Raw genomic sequence first — 21,690 nt, forward strand, 5'->3', positions numbered from 1 at the left:
CAACATAGGTATCATACAAAAACATTTGGAAATATTTAGGGAGCAATTTGTCTGTCCAGCTGTAGGATAGAAAAGAACCACTGCAGGGTGAGACGGTTTTGTTCCCACCCCCAGTCTCTACAGAATCATTTTAACTTTTGGCAAAGTTGGAAAGAAAAACAAAACAAAAGACGACACGCCACCTTCGTATTGCAGTAACTTCACATCCAGCCCACACTTCTCAGTGTTTCTATCCTCGCTTTGCATCATCCGTGTCATCCCGGTACCAGGGCAGCACATCAGAAGACAAAGAGTTTGTAAAGTTCTTGGCAGCCCTTTATCGATGATCTGATCTGTAGACTGGAAACGTGTCTGTCCGATGGAGCTTCACAGGGCTTGAGACATCTGGTGTGTGCCGGGATGAAAAACAGAACAGCGCTCAGTGAGGCACAGCGACTGTACTCTGCGCCCTGTAGATCACTATGTGAACTACAGCTTACGTCCTTAAAGTAGGGATAGGTATAATTAACCTGCTGCTTCATCTCAGAAACAGCTCCACTCAGATTTTCAATATGAATTGAAGCATTTGAAGCTTTGGGCAATGTGCTTTAACTGGAGATGCTCAGGGTGGCACTGGGACAGTCCCCGACAGCCGAAAGAGACAACTTCACTATCTATCCTGATTACAACACTGCCTGCATGGCTTTATTTTTTCCTTCTCAAAGACCAGGACTTTTCAAAGACTTCTACTGCTTTCTCATGACCACAACCTCCAAGGATCCCCTTTCCAGTTTAACAAGCTGTTCTAAATACAAAACGAGTGGTCTGTCTCCATACAGTCTGTTTACACTGAGTCAACACAGTGCTGAATGACTGCACTAACAACTAAAAATACACCAATGCACAGCCATAGCAGTGCCTGATGGACTCAGCGCCGCTCCCGTGAGTCACAGCATCGCATCCCGGTACGAACCAGCGCCAACAGGCGTTCGCGTGCTGCTTCTATTGTGTTATTCTTCCCTCCGTCCGAAACACGGCAGAGGTTTCGCTGGGGTTTTCCACGCGCTGCATGCCCCCTCTAGCGTTCGAAAAAAGGAACGGGGCAAAACGACGAGCCGTTACAGCCAGAGGGATGAGAATGGAGCGCAGCCGCCTGTGTCGGGTGTCAGCCCTGGGGATTTTCTAACTACAACCGCTGACACTCCGTGCTCTGCAGAAGTCGGAGCCTCCTGCTTAATTTAAACGTGTAAAATGAGTATCTAAGAATCACTGCTTCTCCTCCTACCTGAAGGACTAAAAAAAAAAAGCTATAAATAAATAAATAAATAAAATCACTACCTCTGTAAGATTTCCTAAGCACAGCGTTATTCCATCCATCTACACACTGCGAGAAGAAAGCCGCAGCCAGCCACAGCTCTGCCCCTCAGCATCGCGCTGCCCCACCTGCACCACGCGTCCCGTCTGTTCTCCGGGGTCTCTTCTGCGTACCCCGACCCTTCCTCTCTCCCTCCATCCCTCCCTCCCTCCCTTCCTTCCTTCCTAGCTCACCAGCACCAGTTGCAGCCCATCCCACAGCTCGGGGAGCGCGGTGCCACTAGATGGCCCCCGGGGACCGCGGAGCGCAGCCGGGACAGAAGCCCTCCGGAAAAACCCCGCAGCCCTCCTGGAGCTGTGCCTGCACAGACATCCCTCACGTCTCCACACCAAGACGCCTTGCCGGTACGGACCCTCGGTAAGTCATTGTTTTAGGCCTTGTTAGCTTCAGTAAGGTCCTGCCTTACATTGATTGTGGACATATTAGGCATAAACTGTTGACCAAGTCCAGGACCAGGAGTGGACCCAGCTTCACCACAGCTTCTCGCCTCCATGGTTTAACTACAGATCCCAGAAGACCTCACTTTTCATTTCCGTCTTCCAGGGAGAGGGAAAAATGAAACTGAGTGGAAGTCAAGAGACTGTCTTTGTTCCCTGATGGCTCAGAGTAAGAACTTCAATGTTTCAGAAACTGTCATCTATTTATTAGTTTCAATCCTAATTAGTAAACAAAGTTTGTTTTCCTCCTCAGATCATTGCCATTTCTCTTTTTCTCCTTTTCATTCCCTTTCCCCTTTTCTGGCCCAGGGACCTGCTGTCCCTGTCACACAGATCTAGAGAGAAAACCATGCCATGAAGTCACCCCTCCACTGAAAAGCAAGACAAGCATCCTTCTGATGCCAACCTCTCCAACTCAGGTTGGACAAGCACTTCCCTCCATTAATTCGACAGCAGTGGCAACTGGCTGAGACTGAGCATCAGTGTTCAGAGAGATGGAGAGACACTGCTCTGCCTCAGCAGCCCTCCCCAGCTCCTCCTTACCTTGCAGGCTGTAGAGCTGGCCGGTGCTGTGCTGCCGTGTGATGTGCTGCCAGTAGGCACTGCGGGGCAGGGGCACCATGGTGCTGAGAGACACGGCTCGCTCGCTCATCTTCATCTGAAGCTGTAAAGCAGTAAATGGATATGAAGGAGGCAGTTGTGCACACTGAAGGTCCTCAGGGAAGAGCGCAACCACTGCCTGAAAAGATTTCTAATGGCATTTCAGCACAGCGTCACCCTCTGTCCATCTGCCCATCCTGCAGCCAGCAGGGACTGACTCGGGGTTAGGCTGGGGGCACACACCACACGTTAGGAAGTCACACTGCTTTGCACACCAGAGCTCACCTTCGTGCTGCCCTGCTCCTGCGCCAGCACTGCTGCCTCTGCAGGGAGGTCTAACTCAAGTAGCTGAAACAGAAACTGAGGTTCAGTGGGAGGCAGAAAAATGCTCCTCCTCTGACAGCTATGCAGCAACTACGTAAGCAGCTTCCCAAAGCTACGTACAACCTCAGCACACCAAGAACCTGATTAGACATGTTTCACATGAATTCAGTAGTATGCATATGCTGGCTGATAATAATAGCTGGGTTTTATCATAAACTTCATAGTAGAACTAAAATTCTCTTTTTTCCAAAGCTCAGAAAAACATTAGTTTGAAGATACCAAACCTGTACTTGATCTTTTCTATTTATAAAAATGCTTTTCAGGAAAAGAGCAAGCTCTTACATTATAGTTTCACAAAACCTGAGGTGACAGAACCTTTTACAAGAGAGCTGCCTGTTACTGAAGAGCCATTTTGAGGTTCTTTAGAGGGGCCAAAACCCTCAAACTCCCTCTGTATGGTGGATGCTGTGCCTGCAACGTCAAGGGAAATCAAAACAAAAACAAAAGCAAACCCAGATCAACCTTTGCTCTTAGAACACACACCCCCATGTCGGAAGGGTGAGTCACTGCACAGCACGAGCTGCCACCTCCACCGCACAGTATTTATCACAGTTCCATCACTGAAGCCCCAACATCACTTGTGGTGTCACCACACACAACAGCTCCATGGAAGCAAACAACGAGAGACCCACGGCCGGAGCAGAAAGTCCTTCCTCACTGATGGCACTTCTAGGCTGGTGCACTCACAAGTGAGTTGGGCAGCAAACTCAGGTGGTTTGAGCCACAGCCCAGCTGCCAGGAGGACAGCAACAGCCAGGAGGGTATCAGTGGAGAAAAACACACTGCCTGAGAAAGAAGATAAAGACACAGAAGGGGCAGAAGAGATGCCTGACCTGATCTCAATCAGCATGGGAAAGAATTAGAAAACCCACAGCTGGGGAAAAGAACAAATATGTTATGTCCTGAATACATAGCACTTCATCAAAACACCTCAGACTGTGAGCAAAAGCAGCTGTAATGATGATGGATTTCATTCTCACAATTAGCCCACTGTATCTCTGTGGCAACCGAGGAAGCAGGAATTGCTTGCTAATGGCCTGGCTTTATTCCACAGAGGCACAGAGTACCATAAGCAGGTCAAAGCCAGCCAGAACTCCATGCTGGAGCATGCATGGGCAGTGGCTGCAAGCAGAGGATCAAGCAAGACATAAAACTCCACATACCATTAATATAACGAATAACTTGTTAATTGGAGTGCACCTAATCCACAGCCTCTCACTCTCTTCTTAGCAATTAGTGAAACTAGCACAGGAGGCAAAACCACTGCCTGCTTAAGAGTTAGCTTTCTTCCGTATTAGCTTTGAAGGTTGCTCGAAAAGGAAAGAAAATATGCCTGCAATTTGAATAGGTATTTTCATTTATTTGTCCGGCAATGCAGAAAAGGAGCAGCTGGACAAGGTGAATTGCCACTGACCAGAACAGCTTCATGCATTGCTAAGCAGAATTTGCTCTTTCCTTCTTTAAAAAAAGAAATCTTTGAATTCACTGGAAAGCAAAAGAACCAAAGCCCTCTTGTGAATGTGTGTCAGATCCTGGTCAGCACATCAGACCTCACCAGAACGCCATCACACACCACAGGCTGTCAGGGGGAGGCTCTGGCTGAGGAAGCCCACCTCGCTCATTCCTACAATCCTTGCAGCATCCACAGGCAGATACAGCCACACTGCACCAACACACTGAGCTATGGAGCACGAGGCTGCTGGGGAGGTGTCAGACATCACAGCCCACGCTCAGCAGAACTTGGCAGCTCCATTTGCTTTATCAGCATGGGACATCCAACTCCCCCTTACTGCTCAGCCCCCAGGAGCTCTCAGGTGCTCAGCACCACAGCCCTGTCTCCCATGCTCACCTCACTGATGTAGCAGCAGCCAGGAGAAAGGAGAAGCCACTCAGAGGAGACTTCATGTCTCACTACCAGTGTCTCCCATCCCTTATTTATCTCTTCTGTAAATAGTAGCTCTAGCTTCACTAACACACACACAAAAAAAAAAAAATCACAAGGGGTTATTAATTCTTGGAGACAATAACAACCTAATGCAGCTCAGACCGCTGGGCATGAAGTGCAAGCCTCCATATAGACTCCCCTTGGAAGTGTTCAAGCAGAATTAAAGTACCAGGAAAATCAATCAACCTGAACAATGAAGATGACCCTCACAAGGTATCCTGTGATCAGCAAAAGCAGCTATCTGATCTCTGCATTAATGTTATGATCTTCTGTCTGAACTCCTAAATCTGAGCATCCTTGAAACCAAAAGAAGGAACTAAGCCTGACTATACTGGGACCAGACATTTCTATGACAGACTTGGGAGACTTATATTCATGGGCATATGGACCTGTCTGAAGCAATTATATTCAGATCTTAAATTACACGGCTTTCAGTTCGACGGGAATATGTTCTTATTTCCTGTTTAGTGCTCTTGGGTCTATAAAACTAGATTTAGGGGTTGTGGTTGGACACAGTGTTCATGAAAAAGCTTCTGAGGTTGTACAGCTGCTCTCTGCTGAAATCTATAGCAATTGTGCATCTGTTGAATGTATGGGCACTTGTAAAACAAATTTTACAGCATACTGTCAGACATCGTGTATTAAAGATGCTACTACGTGAATGCAAAACCACTAATAGGAAATAGCCTGAAAACCTATTCACTTCAGCAGGTATAAGCTAATGAATTGCCTTTTTTTTTTTTTTTTTTTAAAAAAAAAAAAACAACAAAATTCATGCTCTCAACAGCTTGCTCAGTCCCATCTGATGCTGGTTTGCTACAAATGTTTGCTATGCACACTGACGTAGACTAGGCTACTTCCAATCTGCTTCAGTTAGTTACCAATGCATGCTTACATCATCTCCCATCTGTCTCAAATCAAGGAATTTTGGGCATTCTTGAACAAGGCAGGCTTTGGGTCAGTACTTGTCCTCATGGACACGGCTTCACTGAGGTGACACCAGCCAGAAGTAAACTGGGTAGCACCAACTGGAAACTGCCATGCTAACTGGTCTGTTTCTTGCTGGAAATGGGCATATGTGGCCTGCATTACCCCTAAACAGATTCGAGTCTTCTGTGCTTTCTCACTCATTTGCTCACCTGCTCTACAAGCGATGACAGAATGACCCATCCAGCTGCATGTTGGGCTGAAGCAGCTATGTAGTACACAAAGTCTGTCAGAACACTTGAAAATAATTTTCTATTGCTCCTCATCATTATACTGTTAAGAGAAATAGCTTCCTATCACAGATTTGACTTCCATTCTGTTTCAAGTTCAGGAAATGAGTAGAACTACTGAAAGGATTAGACATGGATGTGGATAACAGCAGCACTTTTCATAGAAAGGAAAAGACAGTTTTGACTGCAGATTGCACGAACCAATTAGTACTGCCTGAAGTAGAGAAGTTGCATATGGCCAGGCTCTTCCATAGTTGTCCATTCTGCACATTTTATGCATTCTAGAAAGTTTGAGAGTCCTACAGTGTAGAGACTGACTGTGGACACAGGATGAACAGAAGATTCCTTCTGACCCCACAGAATTCATGAGAAAACATAGAAAATAAGACCTGGAAACATGCTATGTACAAGTACCATCAAACTACCTTCTTCTGACATCACACATGGAGATCCCACACTATCTGTTCTCAGTTCGTAGGTTAACTGTGCACCTTATACTCCTATACTTTCTAGGGGTAATGAGCATCATAAAATGAATTTCAGACACAAAAAGCACTTGTGAAAAACAGGCATCCACCAAGAGATCAGACAAACATGTAGTCCTCCCTCCCACAGGTTAACCTGAGCCATACAACTCATTCCAAGTCATGCTTGAAGCGTAGGCATCAATTAACAAACAAAAAACTGAGCACGAGCCACATTCTGCAAATAGATGGATGAGAAATGTTTCTAAACAAACTCATGATGGTGACTAATTAGAATAAGTTAATAAGAAAGGAAACTACGGATTGATGGGAGCTCATCATCTCTGTATTAAATCACACTTGTGGCTTTCCAACCACAGATACCAAAGACTATACATTTCCTTGTTGTTTGTAACTGGGATTGCTTTTCAAGGATCCAAACACTAACCTAAATATAATAATTGAGAGTAATTTACTAAGAGCAATACTCAGACTGCTTTCTGCCTGTGAATCTAAAGGAAGTCACACTGAGGCATCGCTCACTTATGTGAAATAGCAAGTGGAGCGCACAGCCGTACCATTGAATTTTTCACGCTCTGCAGCAGGCGCTCGTGTTGTTCTGCTATGGCCAGAGCAGCCGAGTGAACCTTCTGATAGATTGCTTCCCCATCTCGTGTCTGAAAGATGAACAGTCCTTCTCCTGTGTCGCACATCCTGCCAAAGTGAGAGCAGACAGGAGCCAGATGTGAGATTTTTCACTTGCTCGCAAGGATCTGCAGCACTGCGCCGTGCAGCTTTAGAGCCATCACTGCACAAGCAGAATGAAACAAAGGTTGTTGAAGAACTGAAGAAAGTTATTTGCACGGCCTTTAACAGCCCTAGCACAATCTTACTGTTTTAACCCACACTTTGGCCAAACACAGACTCAGGTGAGTACAACCCTTGAAAGTGCATGAGCTCTAGAGAGTTGATGCACAAAACCCAGGTTTTTGAAATTTAGACTTAAAAGAGGGGATTAATTTTCCTTCTTCCCCTTTCAGGGCTTTCATATTGCCTGTAATGAGCTTTGTCTTTCACTTGAAACCCTAAACACGTTATCCTCAGCATCCCAACGGTAATGTCTTACCACAGCTCATGCACAATCAGAGAACTAAAAACACATCCCTTTTCCTGAGAGAACTAAATTCTTCAGCAGTACAGAGGATGGACGTTTAAATGCCTCTTCTCTTTCCAGATATGTTAATTGTACGATGTGTTTCTCTTTTACGATTGTAATTCTTTAATGTGCTTATCTAAAATAAAGCAACCACAGCCTTTAAAAAGGATTTGGGAGTTTAGTTCAATCAACAGGTGCTCCAGCCTCAGCCACACAAAGACTTCAGTTCATTAAGTTCAAGCTGCAGGAAGCGATAAGGAACAACAACTCTAGAAGGAGGAACTGCATTTACGTTTCTTATAAACCCATTTGTCATAATAGATAGAAAACAGGAGTGTGATTAACAAAAACGAGGACCCCCTTCTCCACTACTTCAGAATGATGGAGGAAGGTGATGCACTGCAACAAACACACACCTACCTCCCTGCTTCAAAGGTGAACCAAGAAGGGTCCCGTCCGTAGCGTCGGAGGGCACTTAATGGCCAAGAGACGAGTTTGACTCTGGGATTCTGGATGTCCCAAAGACAGATATTCTCAAATGTTATCTGCAAGGTACATTCCCCATGCACATCTAAGTTAGGGGATGGCATCAAATACACATTGAATCTCTCTGGGAGAAAAACAAAAGGTTAGTCTAAAATCCCTGCCCGTTAACTGTCGAAGTCATTAAAGGAATTTCCTATTTTCCACCTCTATTAAAAGATCTTATTTCACTTCAAACAATTATTGCAAAAATAAAGACTCAATTCCTTCCAACAACTCAACTAACTCAATGTTTGGAGCAATCAAAACACTGCGCTGAAAGGGCAAACACTTGGGAACGTGTTGAGATGCAGAAGAACTGCACCATCATAATCCTGATATTAATACAACTGTGTGCACGAATAAATACACTGCAAGTGCTTTTGTGCATATAATTAATTAATTTGCATAGGAAAATGAAGTAGCTGAGAGCTCAGGTTTTGAGTGCAATTATTGTTATTTATTATTTGCTTAACAATGTTGATAAATAGCTTCAGTCAGAGGCTGAAACTGTTGTACAGACACAGTATAAGAAAACACACAACGAAAATACAGTTTCCTTCTCCAAGGTCAGCTAAATTGTATGAGAGGAAAAGTGCTATTCCAAAATAATTTTAAAGCCCTGAATTACAGCACCTTATTACCATGCTTGTTATTTCTGATGGCAATTAAAACAAAACAAACAGGATGGGGGACTTGGTTTCTTGATTGGTACCAAAAAACAATTTTTGGTACCAATTTATTTTTTGTGTTCTTATGTGCAGTCCAAATGACTTTAAAATAAAGTAACAAAAGACTTAAGAAGTCAATACATTATGTACATACCATTCTGCTCCCTCTCCACTCCTGATGCCAACAAGTCAGGCTCTCCAAGGCTAATGTCATTAATTCTTGTCCCAAGACACTCCATCTGCAATACCTTGCACCACTCATCTGCCTCAAGTTCTGTATAAATGCCCAGAAAGTCTGTGTGTAGGTATAATACATTTATGATTTCACAATTGATGCTCTCATGTTCTCATGGGCATTGCCATTTTACCCACCTGACTCACAAGCAAAAGTTTTAGAGGTGTCATCGTTAAAGTAGATCCCAACAGCATGCTTCTTTGTGCTTTTTGGCATCCGTGATATATTCTTCACATTATTGAGCTCTGTGACCTGGAAGAAAAAAAGAAAAACACACCAAAAAAACCAACAATTTGGGGATGTAATTAAGACCTAAAAAGATATATATCCACTATTGACCCGAGAAGCTGAAAAAAGAATGATGTTGAGCTGCAAAGGACAGACAAAGAGAGAATATTTGATTGCCCTCAAGGAAACGCAGCCTTGACGTGAATCACCTTGTGCAATCTACTTGGAGAGTCTGGATGGTGAAGGAGACATTCTCCACTTCCCTCTCATCCACATAAGCTTCAGCGCAAACTGACCTAAGCAGGATTTAAGCCAAGATGCAGGTAGAATCAAAGCTCACTTCGAGAAATACTTACAGGCAGGACATTTAGAAGACCAACCTGTTGCAGTAGAAATAAAAGGAGGTGAAGAGAGAAAGCTGAAAGAGTCTCCCATTTGGTGGAGCAAATCCGGTTCCGGCACGGCTTCCATCGTAAGGACAAAACTGAGAATGGTGTAAAGTCAGTGTCTGAAACTGCGTTTAAGGAAAGTTGGTGGTTTGTTATAACGGCCCATAGAGAAAATAACTATGAAAAATTGAAATAATTTTTTTTTGAAGATCACAGTTTTAGTAGTTGGAAAGCTTGTTCCCTTTAAAGATTCAAAGAATGAATTCTCAGATTTGTAGATGCAGATTTCTGTTGCTTGGTTGCCAAAAACCGATTGGAATCTCTTTCAATCCAACAAAAATGAACACGTATCTGTTACCTCACAGAGTTTTAGGAAATGCATGCCATGGTTCCCTCACGAGGCTCTAGCATCCACTTTTCACGCTCACCCTCATCAATAATGTTCATAAATTTGACTGAAGAGAAATTTTTCACTTTTAAAATTCTTTTTAGTGTAAAGATTAATACCCAGACAAGGCATCAGGAAGCTCTACTGAAATATCAGAAATAGCTTCACTGATCGTTTTACATGCCAAGGACTGCAGAGACAGAAAGGAGTTTAAGAAAAACATCCCCAAAGCTGTACTTTGCAACCAAAGTGCTTAATTACTTCAGTCTCATTAGGGCTGTGGAACGCTCTTTTATGGTTGCAGTTGTAAAGGAAGAAACGCAGCACTCCACCTTACCTGGAAGATTTGGGAACTGCCACAACTTCTCACGGTAGGGTCCAGAAAGGGGCTGATCCCCCACAGCTCCTTGGGTTCCCCAGCACACCTACTGCATCCCTCCAGCCTTTAACCCTCAATCACCTTCTCCTTAGATTCAATTTATTGCCTCTTCTCTTTTAGCAAGGGAATATGGACAGTCAAAGTCAAACTTTCAGGCAAGAGCCTGGAGATCAATGACTGGAAGGGACAGCAGCCAGTGGGCAGCCTATCCCCCAGATAAGCAGCACACCTAAGGTCTGGAAATTCACTCTGCAGCTGCTAGCAACAGGAATAACAAAATGAAAGAAACATCCATAGGGAACACATCAAGTCTTCTGCTGAGCTGCCAAATCTAGGAGTCAGGTTTTTATAGCCTCTGGGCTCAAGATTTTGAGAAGTGTCAAAACCGAGACTTCCTGATTGCGCTTAATTTTGCATGAGGATTTTTCTCTCTTCTAGGAAATCCTGTGATGGAAGTACATCCCCCAGTGCTAACAAGACACTGACAAACTCATTGTTAAATATGACAAATCTGTCGTGGCTCATTCCCATCGTACTCAGTACATGACAGGTCAAGCTTGAGTTGCCAGCTGCCAGGTTCAGCTCTCATTTGCCAGGAAATATTCAAATGCAATAAGGAAAGAAACTGAAGTTAGACTTTTTGTTCAGGGCAGTAACTATTCTGACATTTACAGTGAGCACATTTTCTGCAAGTGGATGTGCTAATGAAATTGGCACCAGTGAGTGAGCAAGTACCTGTGAGTACAGAAGCCAGGAGAAGCAGAATTGGGCCGTATATTTTGGTACTGAATCATTTAGTTATCCAGGATTTATTCTAATTGAAAGCTCATTTCCAAAAATCTGGCGTCTAACACTCCTGCTGCTGGGTAGCACACTAATTGGTGTCTAGTGTAATGAATCCCAAGATGCTCAGCAGCATGATCAGAGAAGGTTTATACAGAAAACTGCTTCTCCTTGCTTCTGTGGGATCCAGTGGCAGCTGGGGGCTCAGGACCAAGCCAGCCACTGCCCCAGCCCCCTGCCAGCTCCCAGAGCACACAGGGCATGCAGCTCTGCAGGGCAGCCCCACAAGGGAACGGAGCACTGGGCAGCACAGGAGGCTGCTGGCTCTCGAAAGGGAGCAAACAAACCAACCAACCAGCAGTACCACTAATGACTTGTGTTCAGACTGAGTCATGTACCTCTGGGCCAGACGGGTGAGGATGTTCAAAGCACTGCTGGGAAGATGAGAAGGATGAGATTAAAGCATCTGCTGTGTTTGTACATAAAAGAAGCAAATTGTGATCACACCTTCCTTTACCTAGACTCCAACCCCAGCTCACCCCTACCAACCCAAAGCCTCCTGCACTCTTGCTTGTGTCTCAGTGCCACATCCACATTGCAGCTCTAGGCTGCATCATCTCTGAGCCCAGCCACTGGGATTCAGATCTCCTCCTGCCAAATATAACACACCCGTGACCCTTTCTGGTCTAAGGCTTTACACCAGAACCAGCTGGTTACCCCAATTTGGTCATTACATAGAGTAGGACAGAAGCTACAGCCATACTTGTAAACCAACATTTTTCCTTTCTTTTTTGTTCTCCCAGTCAAGAAAAGATTACTAGAAATTACATAGCATCTCTTCCCTCACCCTGCAGCCCATGACAGTAGTAATTTCTTCTAAGTGAGGACAGTCACTCTATGCTACAGTCACTTCATTGGGCCATAAGGGAGTTAAGCAAAACCCAAAGGGAACAGAAGTGCATGGCTGGGTGTCCTGACCTGAAGGCAGCATAACGCACAACCATGTTCCCCTTCAGAAATTATTAAACATAAGCATGAGCACAATGGCTTCATTGTTTTGGAATTGAGAAGAGCAATAATATCTTTTTTATATCTTATAAATTATCTTTATAAATAATATCTTTTTTTCCTTATAAATTTCTCTGAAAGGCCAGATAGTTACAAAGAAGTACTTTCCTACAGTAATCTCAAAGGCAGAATAATATATTCCAACAGAGATTTTCCAAGGTGCAGCTCATGCTTGAAATCCCAGAGTTCATCCTTTGAACACAAAAAGTATTTTCATTTGATTAAACCTTCTCCTGCATTTGCTCCTTATTGTCATACTCCCTCTAACCACACTGTGGTATGAAGCAAGCAACACAGATTATCAGAAACATCATTTATCCTTTATCCATTGGCTTCACAGTATTCACTGTGGTCTGTTTTTCCTTTCTAGGATACCAGCCAACAGTTCATTGGAATGAAGCCTTATTTAATGCTGTTACAAGACTCTAACCTAAAGTCTTTCCTCAACACTTTGTCCCCACCTCCAAGTACTTTGTGCTGGATCAGGGAGGATGCAAAGGAGAGCAACCCAAATATGCACACTGCAGGCAGGTGCTTCCAGGAATCACCTTATGTACTCTGTGAATGCTGTACTGAAAAGCAGAGCTGCCACATACTGTGAATAAATTCCTTCTGAGAGCCCCGTTCCACAGCCTGGTCGAGTAACACTGTATGTGATGCATCCTTTGAGTGTTATCTCGAGAATGTACTGAAATCAATAGCATTGTGTCATTAATTTAATTGATCATCAAATCATTTGCGACTCATGTTTTAGCCATGAATTGGGAAAATGGGTGCTTGCATTTGGAGAAATGCTAGCTACAGTAACTGGCAGCTCTGGGGTTATTTAGTGCTGTGCTGACTGCTGGAGCCCTCTTGTACAATGGCACTTCATAGCACAGACTGAAAATCCTCCTTGCCTCTTGGAGGCATTTGTTTCTATAGAACTGCACTGGCTGAGACCAAAACACCTCCCTCAGGTGTGCAGGACAGGCAGCCCCAAGGCTGACCTCTGACCCTTCCCAATCTCTTTTAGGCTGTTTTCAGACCAAGACTGCAGTACAGGACACAGGGAGAACAACAGAGGGAGCAAACCTGGCACGCTGGGAAGCTTTCTGAAGTCTGTGGCTGCAGTCATAGCATACAGAAAATCCCCAAATTCAATCTTTCAGCTCACACATGCTTTAGGTCCCAAATACAACTTCATAGCACCTGATTTTTACAGCTGGCAAAAACGCAGCAACTGCCCTCTCTTCCTTTTGGGGCTGCACTGCTGGAGCTGTCCTTACCTTTCAGAAGAACTGTGGCACAGCACAGCCCCTTCCTGCAAAGCCCAGCTTTGGCCAAGGAGCAGATCCTACTGCAGAGCCTTCACAGCACACCTGTGCTCCCAAGGGAGAGCTCATCAAAAACCACCCGGCACCCAACCTGCTGCATCGCCCTGCAAGGTGCTACAGAGCACCCTCATTACCCAGGCAGCCTGAAGAGCCTCACCATTGCTCTCACGAATGCAACAGATGGTTCAAATTGTCTGGCACCAAATTCGCACTAAGAAGTGGCAGACAGCTAATTTCCCCTCCCCAGGCTTTGGAAAGGAGTCAGGAGCAGACACCAAGCACCTGCCAGTATTCCAGGCTGCTATTCTCTTCCTGCTAGACATGTAAAAGTGTTGTCATAGTTTAGTAAGTTTTTGGGTGTTGTTTTTTTTTTTTTTTTTTTTTTTTTTTTTTTTTCCCCCAAATTAGTGTACATCTATAAGCTTAATTCTAAGAAGTTGGATGAGCTACGAATCTCAGGCCCACAACAGTATTAAACAGTGAAAGAAGAGGAGGAATGTTATTCTATTGAGAAGGGTTGCAGCCCCGGCACTCCTTTCCTCCCTTTTGCTTTCAGGGCTCTTTTACATCAAAGGTGACAACCCATACAACTGAAGTACACCTGATTAAAGACCAAAACAACTTGCAGAGGTGTGCGGCAGGAATCCTGGATCAGGATAAGGGATTAAGCTTTCACTGCCTGACCGATAGCACAAGCAGACACAGCTTCATCATGGCCAGAAACACTCTGGAAAATATTTTCCCTCTTCCATCCCCTCCTCTAACATGCCAAACACACAGTTGACTGAAAACAGCCCTAGCAGCCTCGTGAATTCAAACAACCCTTTGAATTAGGACATAATTCTCAAATACGGGGAGCCTTTCAGAACAGAACACAAGGGATCACATTTATTGCCTACACAACTGCCACGCTCAGTGGTTTGGATGCATCTTTGGTTTCAATCTTAATTAAGGACTTTATGCTTCTCAGCTGCTTGGAAACTCACCCAGCAGAGGGCTGTAGGCAAAACATCCCAGTCCCACCAGGGGAAATTCATTGGTAAATACAGCACAGCCATCCCAGCCCAGCTTCATTCATGGCACAAGATCTGCTGGTAAACACACATATTTGCATGGCAAAGGCACCAAAACGTCCCCAATGAGTTGCTTTAATTCTTTTAAAACCTCAAAGCAGACATTTTATTTGGAGTTAAGTGATAGCACTCATTAAAATAAATGTTTAACAGTCAGTTATAAGCAGAGTGGTCATACTTCCAACATTTAATTTGCCACTGGTACAGTTTTGCATGAGCAAGGCTGGAAAACAATTACAAATGACAATTCAATTTTCCAACTGGATTATTCCATAACTAGACAGACTGTTTAAATTGCTTCTGCTGTTTCAAAGCAAGATTAATACAATGGGATGAAAACTTAGATCCCCTCAAGGAATCAGCATAGTCCTGTGAGCAGTATGGAATTAGTTGGCTTTGTGTTGGAATATTAAGGATTATTCTGGTACCCTGCAGAGTTCAAAATCACCTGGAGAAACACAAATTCCTTCATTCTTCCAACATCACCTTGCTAAAGCATATGGTCATTTGTGGATGATTATTTTTATATACCAAATGAAATCCATACAGTTACCTGAAAGGCAATTCTCTGCCCAGATTTTGCACCCCAGATCCAGATTATTTTCTCATCCTTGTAGACCCAAATTAAGTAATTTTGAGTATGCAAAATTTCAGTTCACTTAAGTTATATATGACCATTTTCAGATGACCTGTATTTTAGTGCACTTCAACCTTTTTGTGTTAAAAAAAAAAAAAAGGAGATTAAAAAGTATTTAAAGTCAATATTACACAGAAGTATTATTTCTTCTGTTGTTTTAAACTTCCCCAGTCACTGACTTTGCCAACTAACTGCAAGTCTGGATCCTTTAGATCATGTTTAATAAGAAATTCAGGCAGAGATGCACTTAAATTATAAGTATTTGAATGTTTTACATAAAAATACTCATTCCATCTTGCATCATTTCTTTCAGAAATACACATAGGAGATTCAGGCAAGCACAAAGTAAAGCAGTCTAAGAGCTGAACGTCCAAACCACCTGAACCAATGAATGAATGTTCTTCATTCTAAAACACAGCCGCCAAGCCAAGCTAGCAGTTATCATCTCCTGCAGGAGCCCACAGACTACTGGCATCACAATGGATGATGGCAGCAACACAGGAAAATCTTCCTCCATCAAAATGATGTGGGAAAGCCCCAGGCATGGAGCAGGGAGAAGAGGTGGTGTCACATCAGCAAGATGGGAGCAGCAAAGATGTCAAGATTCCACCTTTGGCACAGGGCTGCAGAGTAGGACACAGCCCTCGTGTTCCCAAACACGAACAAACTGGATCCCCCAGTGTGACAGAAACACTGAACTTCCAACCCAGACTCCAAAGGGAGAAGGAATCGTGTCTGGGTGAGGATGACTTACGCCTCAGTCCATTCCAGCTCAGACTGAGAGGCACCACTGCAGGACCAGCACAAGAAGCGCCCCAGGCTCCTTCCACTAATAAACTGAAGTAATGTTTGTGCTTTAATTCACCACACACGCACAATAAAGAAACAATTTAGCACTCCAGTGAAGGAGGCAGGTGCTATTAAAACATTTGCTGCATTCATCATTTTTCATTTTCACAGTCTTATGATAGATTAAATCTCCACAAAGACTGATGGGGTGAGCAAGGGCTCCTCCAGTGTCTAGATTGGATGCTGCCTTCAACAGCTTGTGCTGACCAGATGTGTATAACAATAGCAATGACTATTGCAGGCACTGGATGATATGTTGACCATCAAGCCCATTAACAAGATAGATAAAAACAGTTGAGAAGTAGTGTGGTTGGCGACTGCCATATTAAGATGTTTTTTTCCTTTTTCTTTTCCTTTTTCTTTTCATTTAATTATTATGTTTTTGGTGTTGTTTTTTTGTTTGTTTGTTTGTTTTTACAAGAATCAATTCAACTGCAGTGCAACACAGAGCAGCAGTGGCATGTTCCCTTTCAACACCTCCTAGATAATCATGCTGGAAGTTGCATCATTGCCCACCTTTGAATTTCACACATTTACAAAGCTTTTTTAAAAAAGGATAAAGCCATTTTAAGCCACATGTGCTCTTTGTAAGTCAATACATTTTAGCCAAAGAGCACAAGAACACTACTTAACACTCATCAGCTTCCTTTCAAGTAAGGTTGGTTATAAGCAAGCAGAGCCAATCAGCTTGTATAGCTGATGGCTTTAGAACTAGAGGGCAGCCTCAGTTTCTCTTGAAAAAGAAATCCAGCTTCATTCATATTCCTTTTAGATTTCACATCTGTTAACTAATCTGAACCCAATGATGCGTTACATTTGTACAATGGAAGAAATAAACACTTGCATGAGATTGACAGAGCCACGCTGATACAAATGCAGCGTCTCACTGAAAGCTAGATGTTGTCTTACACACACCGTGCTACCCTCAAACACACCGTTCATTACTTCTGAAAGTTTCTTAATCAAAATGTAGATGGAGTATTTATGGGCACGACTTACTGCAAATTGCCACAGGTTTTATGATCAATCAGTTACAAATTACATGGCATGCAGACCGACAAGTCTGAATTCAGGCTCAGTATTCCCTCCAGATTTCCTCCTAAACGTACGTCAAAGTGAATAAATGCAGATCAGCCTCGAGCTGAGCTGTGCTCGCTGACTCCCAGCAATTTATGCACATAAATCCTAATCTTCTAATATATTAAGCTTTTGCCAACAATGATTATAAATTAAAGGGTTTCTCATTTTCATCTCCATGCCCAGGAGAATTACACATGTAAATTCTCAGATGAGTATGAAATGCACACAGAACTGCAGAGAAGCGATTAGAGGGAAAGCAACGTTCTTTTAATATCAGTGAATTCAGAGAAGGTTTTCACATCACTGCTGCAAGAAAGATCTGCACGTTGCCCATCATTTCTGTAGCTGTCTAGTGCCTCCCACACACACACAAGACCCAAGCTGTTAGGTACCCAACTTTCTGATCTCCCCTTCCTTTACTGAAGGAACATACAAATGGGTTTTGGACCCCGACTGTAGAAAATGAAAGTTCCAGTTTTCAGGCCAATTAATACGTGACAACTTCAGATTTTATTCCCAACTGCATGTAAAACAAGTTTGATAAACAAGAATATAATCAGGCCTTACCTTGTGATAGCATCTGAAGTAAGCAGCTCGTTCATCTGAGAATTTCTCCAGCCTCTTTGGCCCTTTGCTTGAAGCTTTTTTGAATACTAACCAGCATCTCTGGTAAATCTAGAAACACAAGAGAATAAACTTGGCATCTCCAATGACTTCAATATTACTAACATTTGCATAGAAGTTAGACTTATAAATCAGATTCTGCTCTGGAGCTACAATTAATGGCTCTCAGTAGCTCAGACAAAATGAAGATCAAGCTAATGGACACTTACATCATATTTCTTTTGAATTACATTGCAGTCATAAATTAAGTCATAAATAAAGACAGAGGATGCTTGCATGAAGGGTGCTAATGAAAGAAGCTGCAGCCCTCCTGCTTGTACATGCAGGACTTTCTAGGAAACAACTTTTTCAAAATAAAGGGACACACTTTTCAATGTTAATTCATTATTTGTTCCAGTCTTGTATGCTTAAGACAGACACAAAGCTTGAGCAGACAAGGAATGAAATTCCATCAGGTGTGTGAATTGGCAAAGCAGAATATGTGTATAATACGTAAAAGAATAAATGTGAATAGACAGTGAAAAGCAGCTCAATTACTGGGTAACTGAATGACTGGACAGACCATTTCACAGTAGAATACAGGATTCCGACAAGTGTCCTTTTGCTTTCAAAGTCCAAATACTTAAATTTGAGTCACTTGAATGAGATTCTTTCTGCACAGAGTGACTGAAGAAACACCTTTCCACACTTGCAGCATCCTGCCAATTCATTTATCAAACTTCTGTCCCCTTTCTTGCAATCTTCCCACCTAGTCCTCAACTGTGCAGCACTTCCTATCATCTTATTACATTCAAAACTTAGATAACATACTGTCTGCATAGAGGATAAAAAAAATTTAAGCCTTACCAACTGTTCACAGCCTACATTTAATCAGTAATTTGAAAGAGACACCTGGTAAGACAGAAATAAAACAAGACTGCCACTAAAAGTAGTGTGATTTCAAAGAAAAGTCCCTATCAGCCGTTATCAAGTAGTGCACAGCTCTGGCAGGGCTCCAGGGTAGCACAAATGGACTGATCAGTGATGGGACCCCTCAGAACTTCTCATTGCCTCCCACCAAGCCAGTGCCCAACAAGCAACCAGACAAGAGAGCTCCAACCTCGGATCCCTTGATAGTAATGCCCATGGAAAGTAGCTACAACTAAGTAGCTGTAACTCTTTCTGTGCATGAAAATGATTGAGTTGACCAGCTGTCTGTTCTTCCACTGTCTTTTAGCTGTTCAGGGAGTCATATTATTCCTCCCAGCTTGTGGACACCCATTCCTTGTCCAAGGAAGAAAAGCTTCATTCCACCTCTGGCCAGGAGCACAACCTTCCAAACGCTGTTGGGACCATAAGTACCACTAGCAATCAACTCCATACAAGCATGGGAGGTGGTTGTAAATTGGTGTTACTGTAGCTCAACAACAACTAATCCAGACTAATTTTTGGATTTAGAACAGAATCAAGGTAAAAAAGCTGGAAAAAAAAAACACCAAAAAACAAAAAACCACAACCACCTGTTAAATGTAAGCAAAGGAGCCAAATCAGCATCAAATATAAATACTCAGCTTTTGCGTTTTGGTTCTGCTCCCAACAGTACAGCAGTTCTCTAACACAATACAATACATCACTGCCTTCAGGACAAAGTCATGCCAACCCAAGTAACTATGCCTATGAAGAACAGACAGCATTCATGATGCTAATTTGAGTGAAACGGAGGAAAATCAGGGCACAAGGGTCCCCCCTCTGAACTTCCTCCTCCTCCTGCATCAGCTCTCTCTTTCCTTTGGCATCTCTGAGCTGAAGCAAGGCCAAGGTATTTGTGTTCTGACCTGCCAGGTTAAGAGCACTACGCTGCTTGTTTTCATCCTGAATTAGGAAAAGCACTTAAGCTGTGCTTGAGTACATAAACATGGCTGAGACCCACCTCCCTCCAATTTATGCTCTACTATTCATATGGTAGCCCATAGGAAAACAAACAAAAAAAAAAAAAAAAACAAGAAAAAAAAAACCTCAACTCTTTTTGCATCTGATGGTAGCATTCTCATCAGAAGAGTTATTCTCCAAAGAACAGGGAAGCAGTTTAGCTCACAGACAAGATTTAATCTCATAAGTACTGAACAGCAATTACTTAGTTGCACCAGTAGATTAACAAACCACCTGTGTAATTGCACAGGCTCCATCACCCCGTTAATACCATTACTACTGGGTCTTATCCCAAGAAACACTTGTAATCCACTTGTAATACAAATGCTTGTGAACAATGAAGTATTGCTTACATAGTGAGCTCAACACCAGCTGGAAGGTTGCCTGCATTTCTCAAGGCATTGACCGTAACCAGGAATCCTCAGTTCTCCTGCATGCTATCTAGGCAGTCACTTGGTCTAATGAAATGCCATTACTCATCTGTCGTACAACTGCCTCCTTCCAGACTGCACAATTCAATTGTATGTTTGCGTACCACCTGACTGTGCAATCTGGTTGCACCATCAGGGTTCCTGGATGTTAAATTAATAGAAAGATGTTTAAAGTCTTAAAAGAAGAGTTTTGAGTTCTCTAAACCCATACAGCTACACAAACTCTAGAAACATCAACAGCCAGTTAGGCCTTCTCTGCACCAGTGACTTTGATGCAATTCATCCCTCACTGTAGCTTTGTTCAGCGCTGCCAGCAACGAAACAGCCACCGTTACTGGGTGGTGTGGGAAACAGGAGGACAAGTGTTTAGAGACAGCACGAAAATAAGATTGACATACTGGTCTGCAATAGTTGAAGTATTATCAAGTATTTTGTTTTTGTTAGAATCCCATTAACATCAGTGCTGTGGTTGTTAACTCTCACCTGACAGCTTATGGGAACAAACTCAAAAAGACGACGCAAGCTCTCTCTTAAAACCTGCTTAGCACTTTCAAAAACGAAATCCTGAGATAGCTGCCATCAGCAGTGGGTGTCCATTATCACAGTATCATTTCAGTGATCCCACAACATTGCAGAAGAACACCCAGCACCACCTTGACTGAGCAGAAGCTGCACAAACCCAACTTCTATGCAAGAACACGGAAAGCCCTTCAATGCAGTCAATGCACAGAAGAGCTGGTGATGAGCCCAAGACAGAGAGCTAATCACAGACCCCATTAGGAGCGCATACAGAGCAAATAATTAGGCCTTTGATCCATCATGATGGAGTATGTGTCTGAGGCTTGTCAGCACTTCCTCACACTGACAACAGTACCCCAACTGTTTACACTGTTGAAGCTGTTCTGACAGCAGCTACCAGCAGCAGCCCCAGACGCTCCCAGGTGCCTATTCAGCACGAACACTTAGCTCACTTATCCCTCAAATCAACATTTACACTACTACTACATGAATAGGAATTAGTTGGAAGCACTGCTCTAATTACTTTCACCCCAAACACTTGCACTGACAGTGATTAGATAATCCAAGCAGCAAATCAGGAACTGATGAGAGAGAACAGTAAGAGCTGTCATTTGCGTAACACCTGAAACTCCCAAAGCTCTCCCTGCAGGATCCTACAAGATGCCTGACCTGAAGTTTAATTCAAGTAGAAAAACTAGCATCTACTTCTTACAGTCTCTAAAAATTACAGCTTCCAACAGTCAAGAACATGAAACTGGAGGGAAATAACATGGCTGTCCATGAAGTGGATCACCCGAACCCCAGGCAGGTGATCTAACATGCACGTCCAAGGTCAAGGCAAATCACTGCTATTCCTGGCTCCAAGGATCAGCTGACATAAATCACAGCCACAACCAAAGTCAAGGAGTGACTTCAAAGGAACGATGCAATCTGAGTATCTGCATTCCTGCCTCTCAGAGCCGTTCCCTATGACCCAGGCAGGACTGCCCAGCCATCCCCACCTCCCAGTGGGGAAGTGCACCGTGAAGCACGG

General features: G+C 43.3%; 1 protein-coding gene across 1 annotated transcript in view; it reads right to left on the minus strand.

Moving 5' to 3' along the window:
* Positions 1–316: 316 nt before the first annotated feature.
* The window catches only part of DOK5 (docking protein 5), a gene marked incomplete at both ends in the record, with an annotated part of 33,487 nt that continues 12,113 nt past the window's right edge, over positions 317–21,690 (minus strand). Inside the window, 7 exons of the mRNA XM_079543336.1 lie at positions 317–384; positions 2,335–2,455; positions 6,980–7,115; positions 7,978–8,167; positions 8,905–9,024; positions 9,123–9,237; positions 17,743–17,850. Of these exons, the coding sequence (XP_079399462.1) occupies positions 317–384; positions 2,335–2,455; positions 6,980–7,115; positions 7,978–8,167; positions 8,905–9,024; positions 9,123–9,237; positions 17,743–17,850 (858 nt within the window). The remainder of the gene's footprint in view (positions 385–2,334; positions 2,456–6,979; positions 7,116–7,977; positions 8,168–8,904; positions 9,025–9,122; positions 9,238–17,742; positions 17,851–21,690) is intronic.

Source organism: Tetrao urogallus (assembly GCF_951394365.1).
Source record: "Tetrao urogallus genome assembly, chromosome: 16".
Classification (NCBI taxonomy): Eukaryota; Metazoa; Chordata; class Aves; order Galliformes; family Phasianidae; genus Tetrao; species Tetrao urogallus.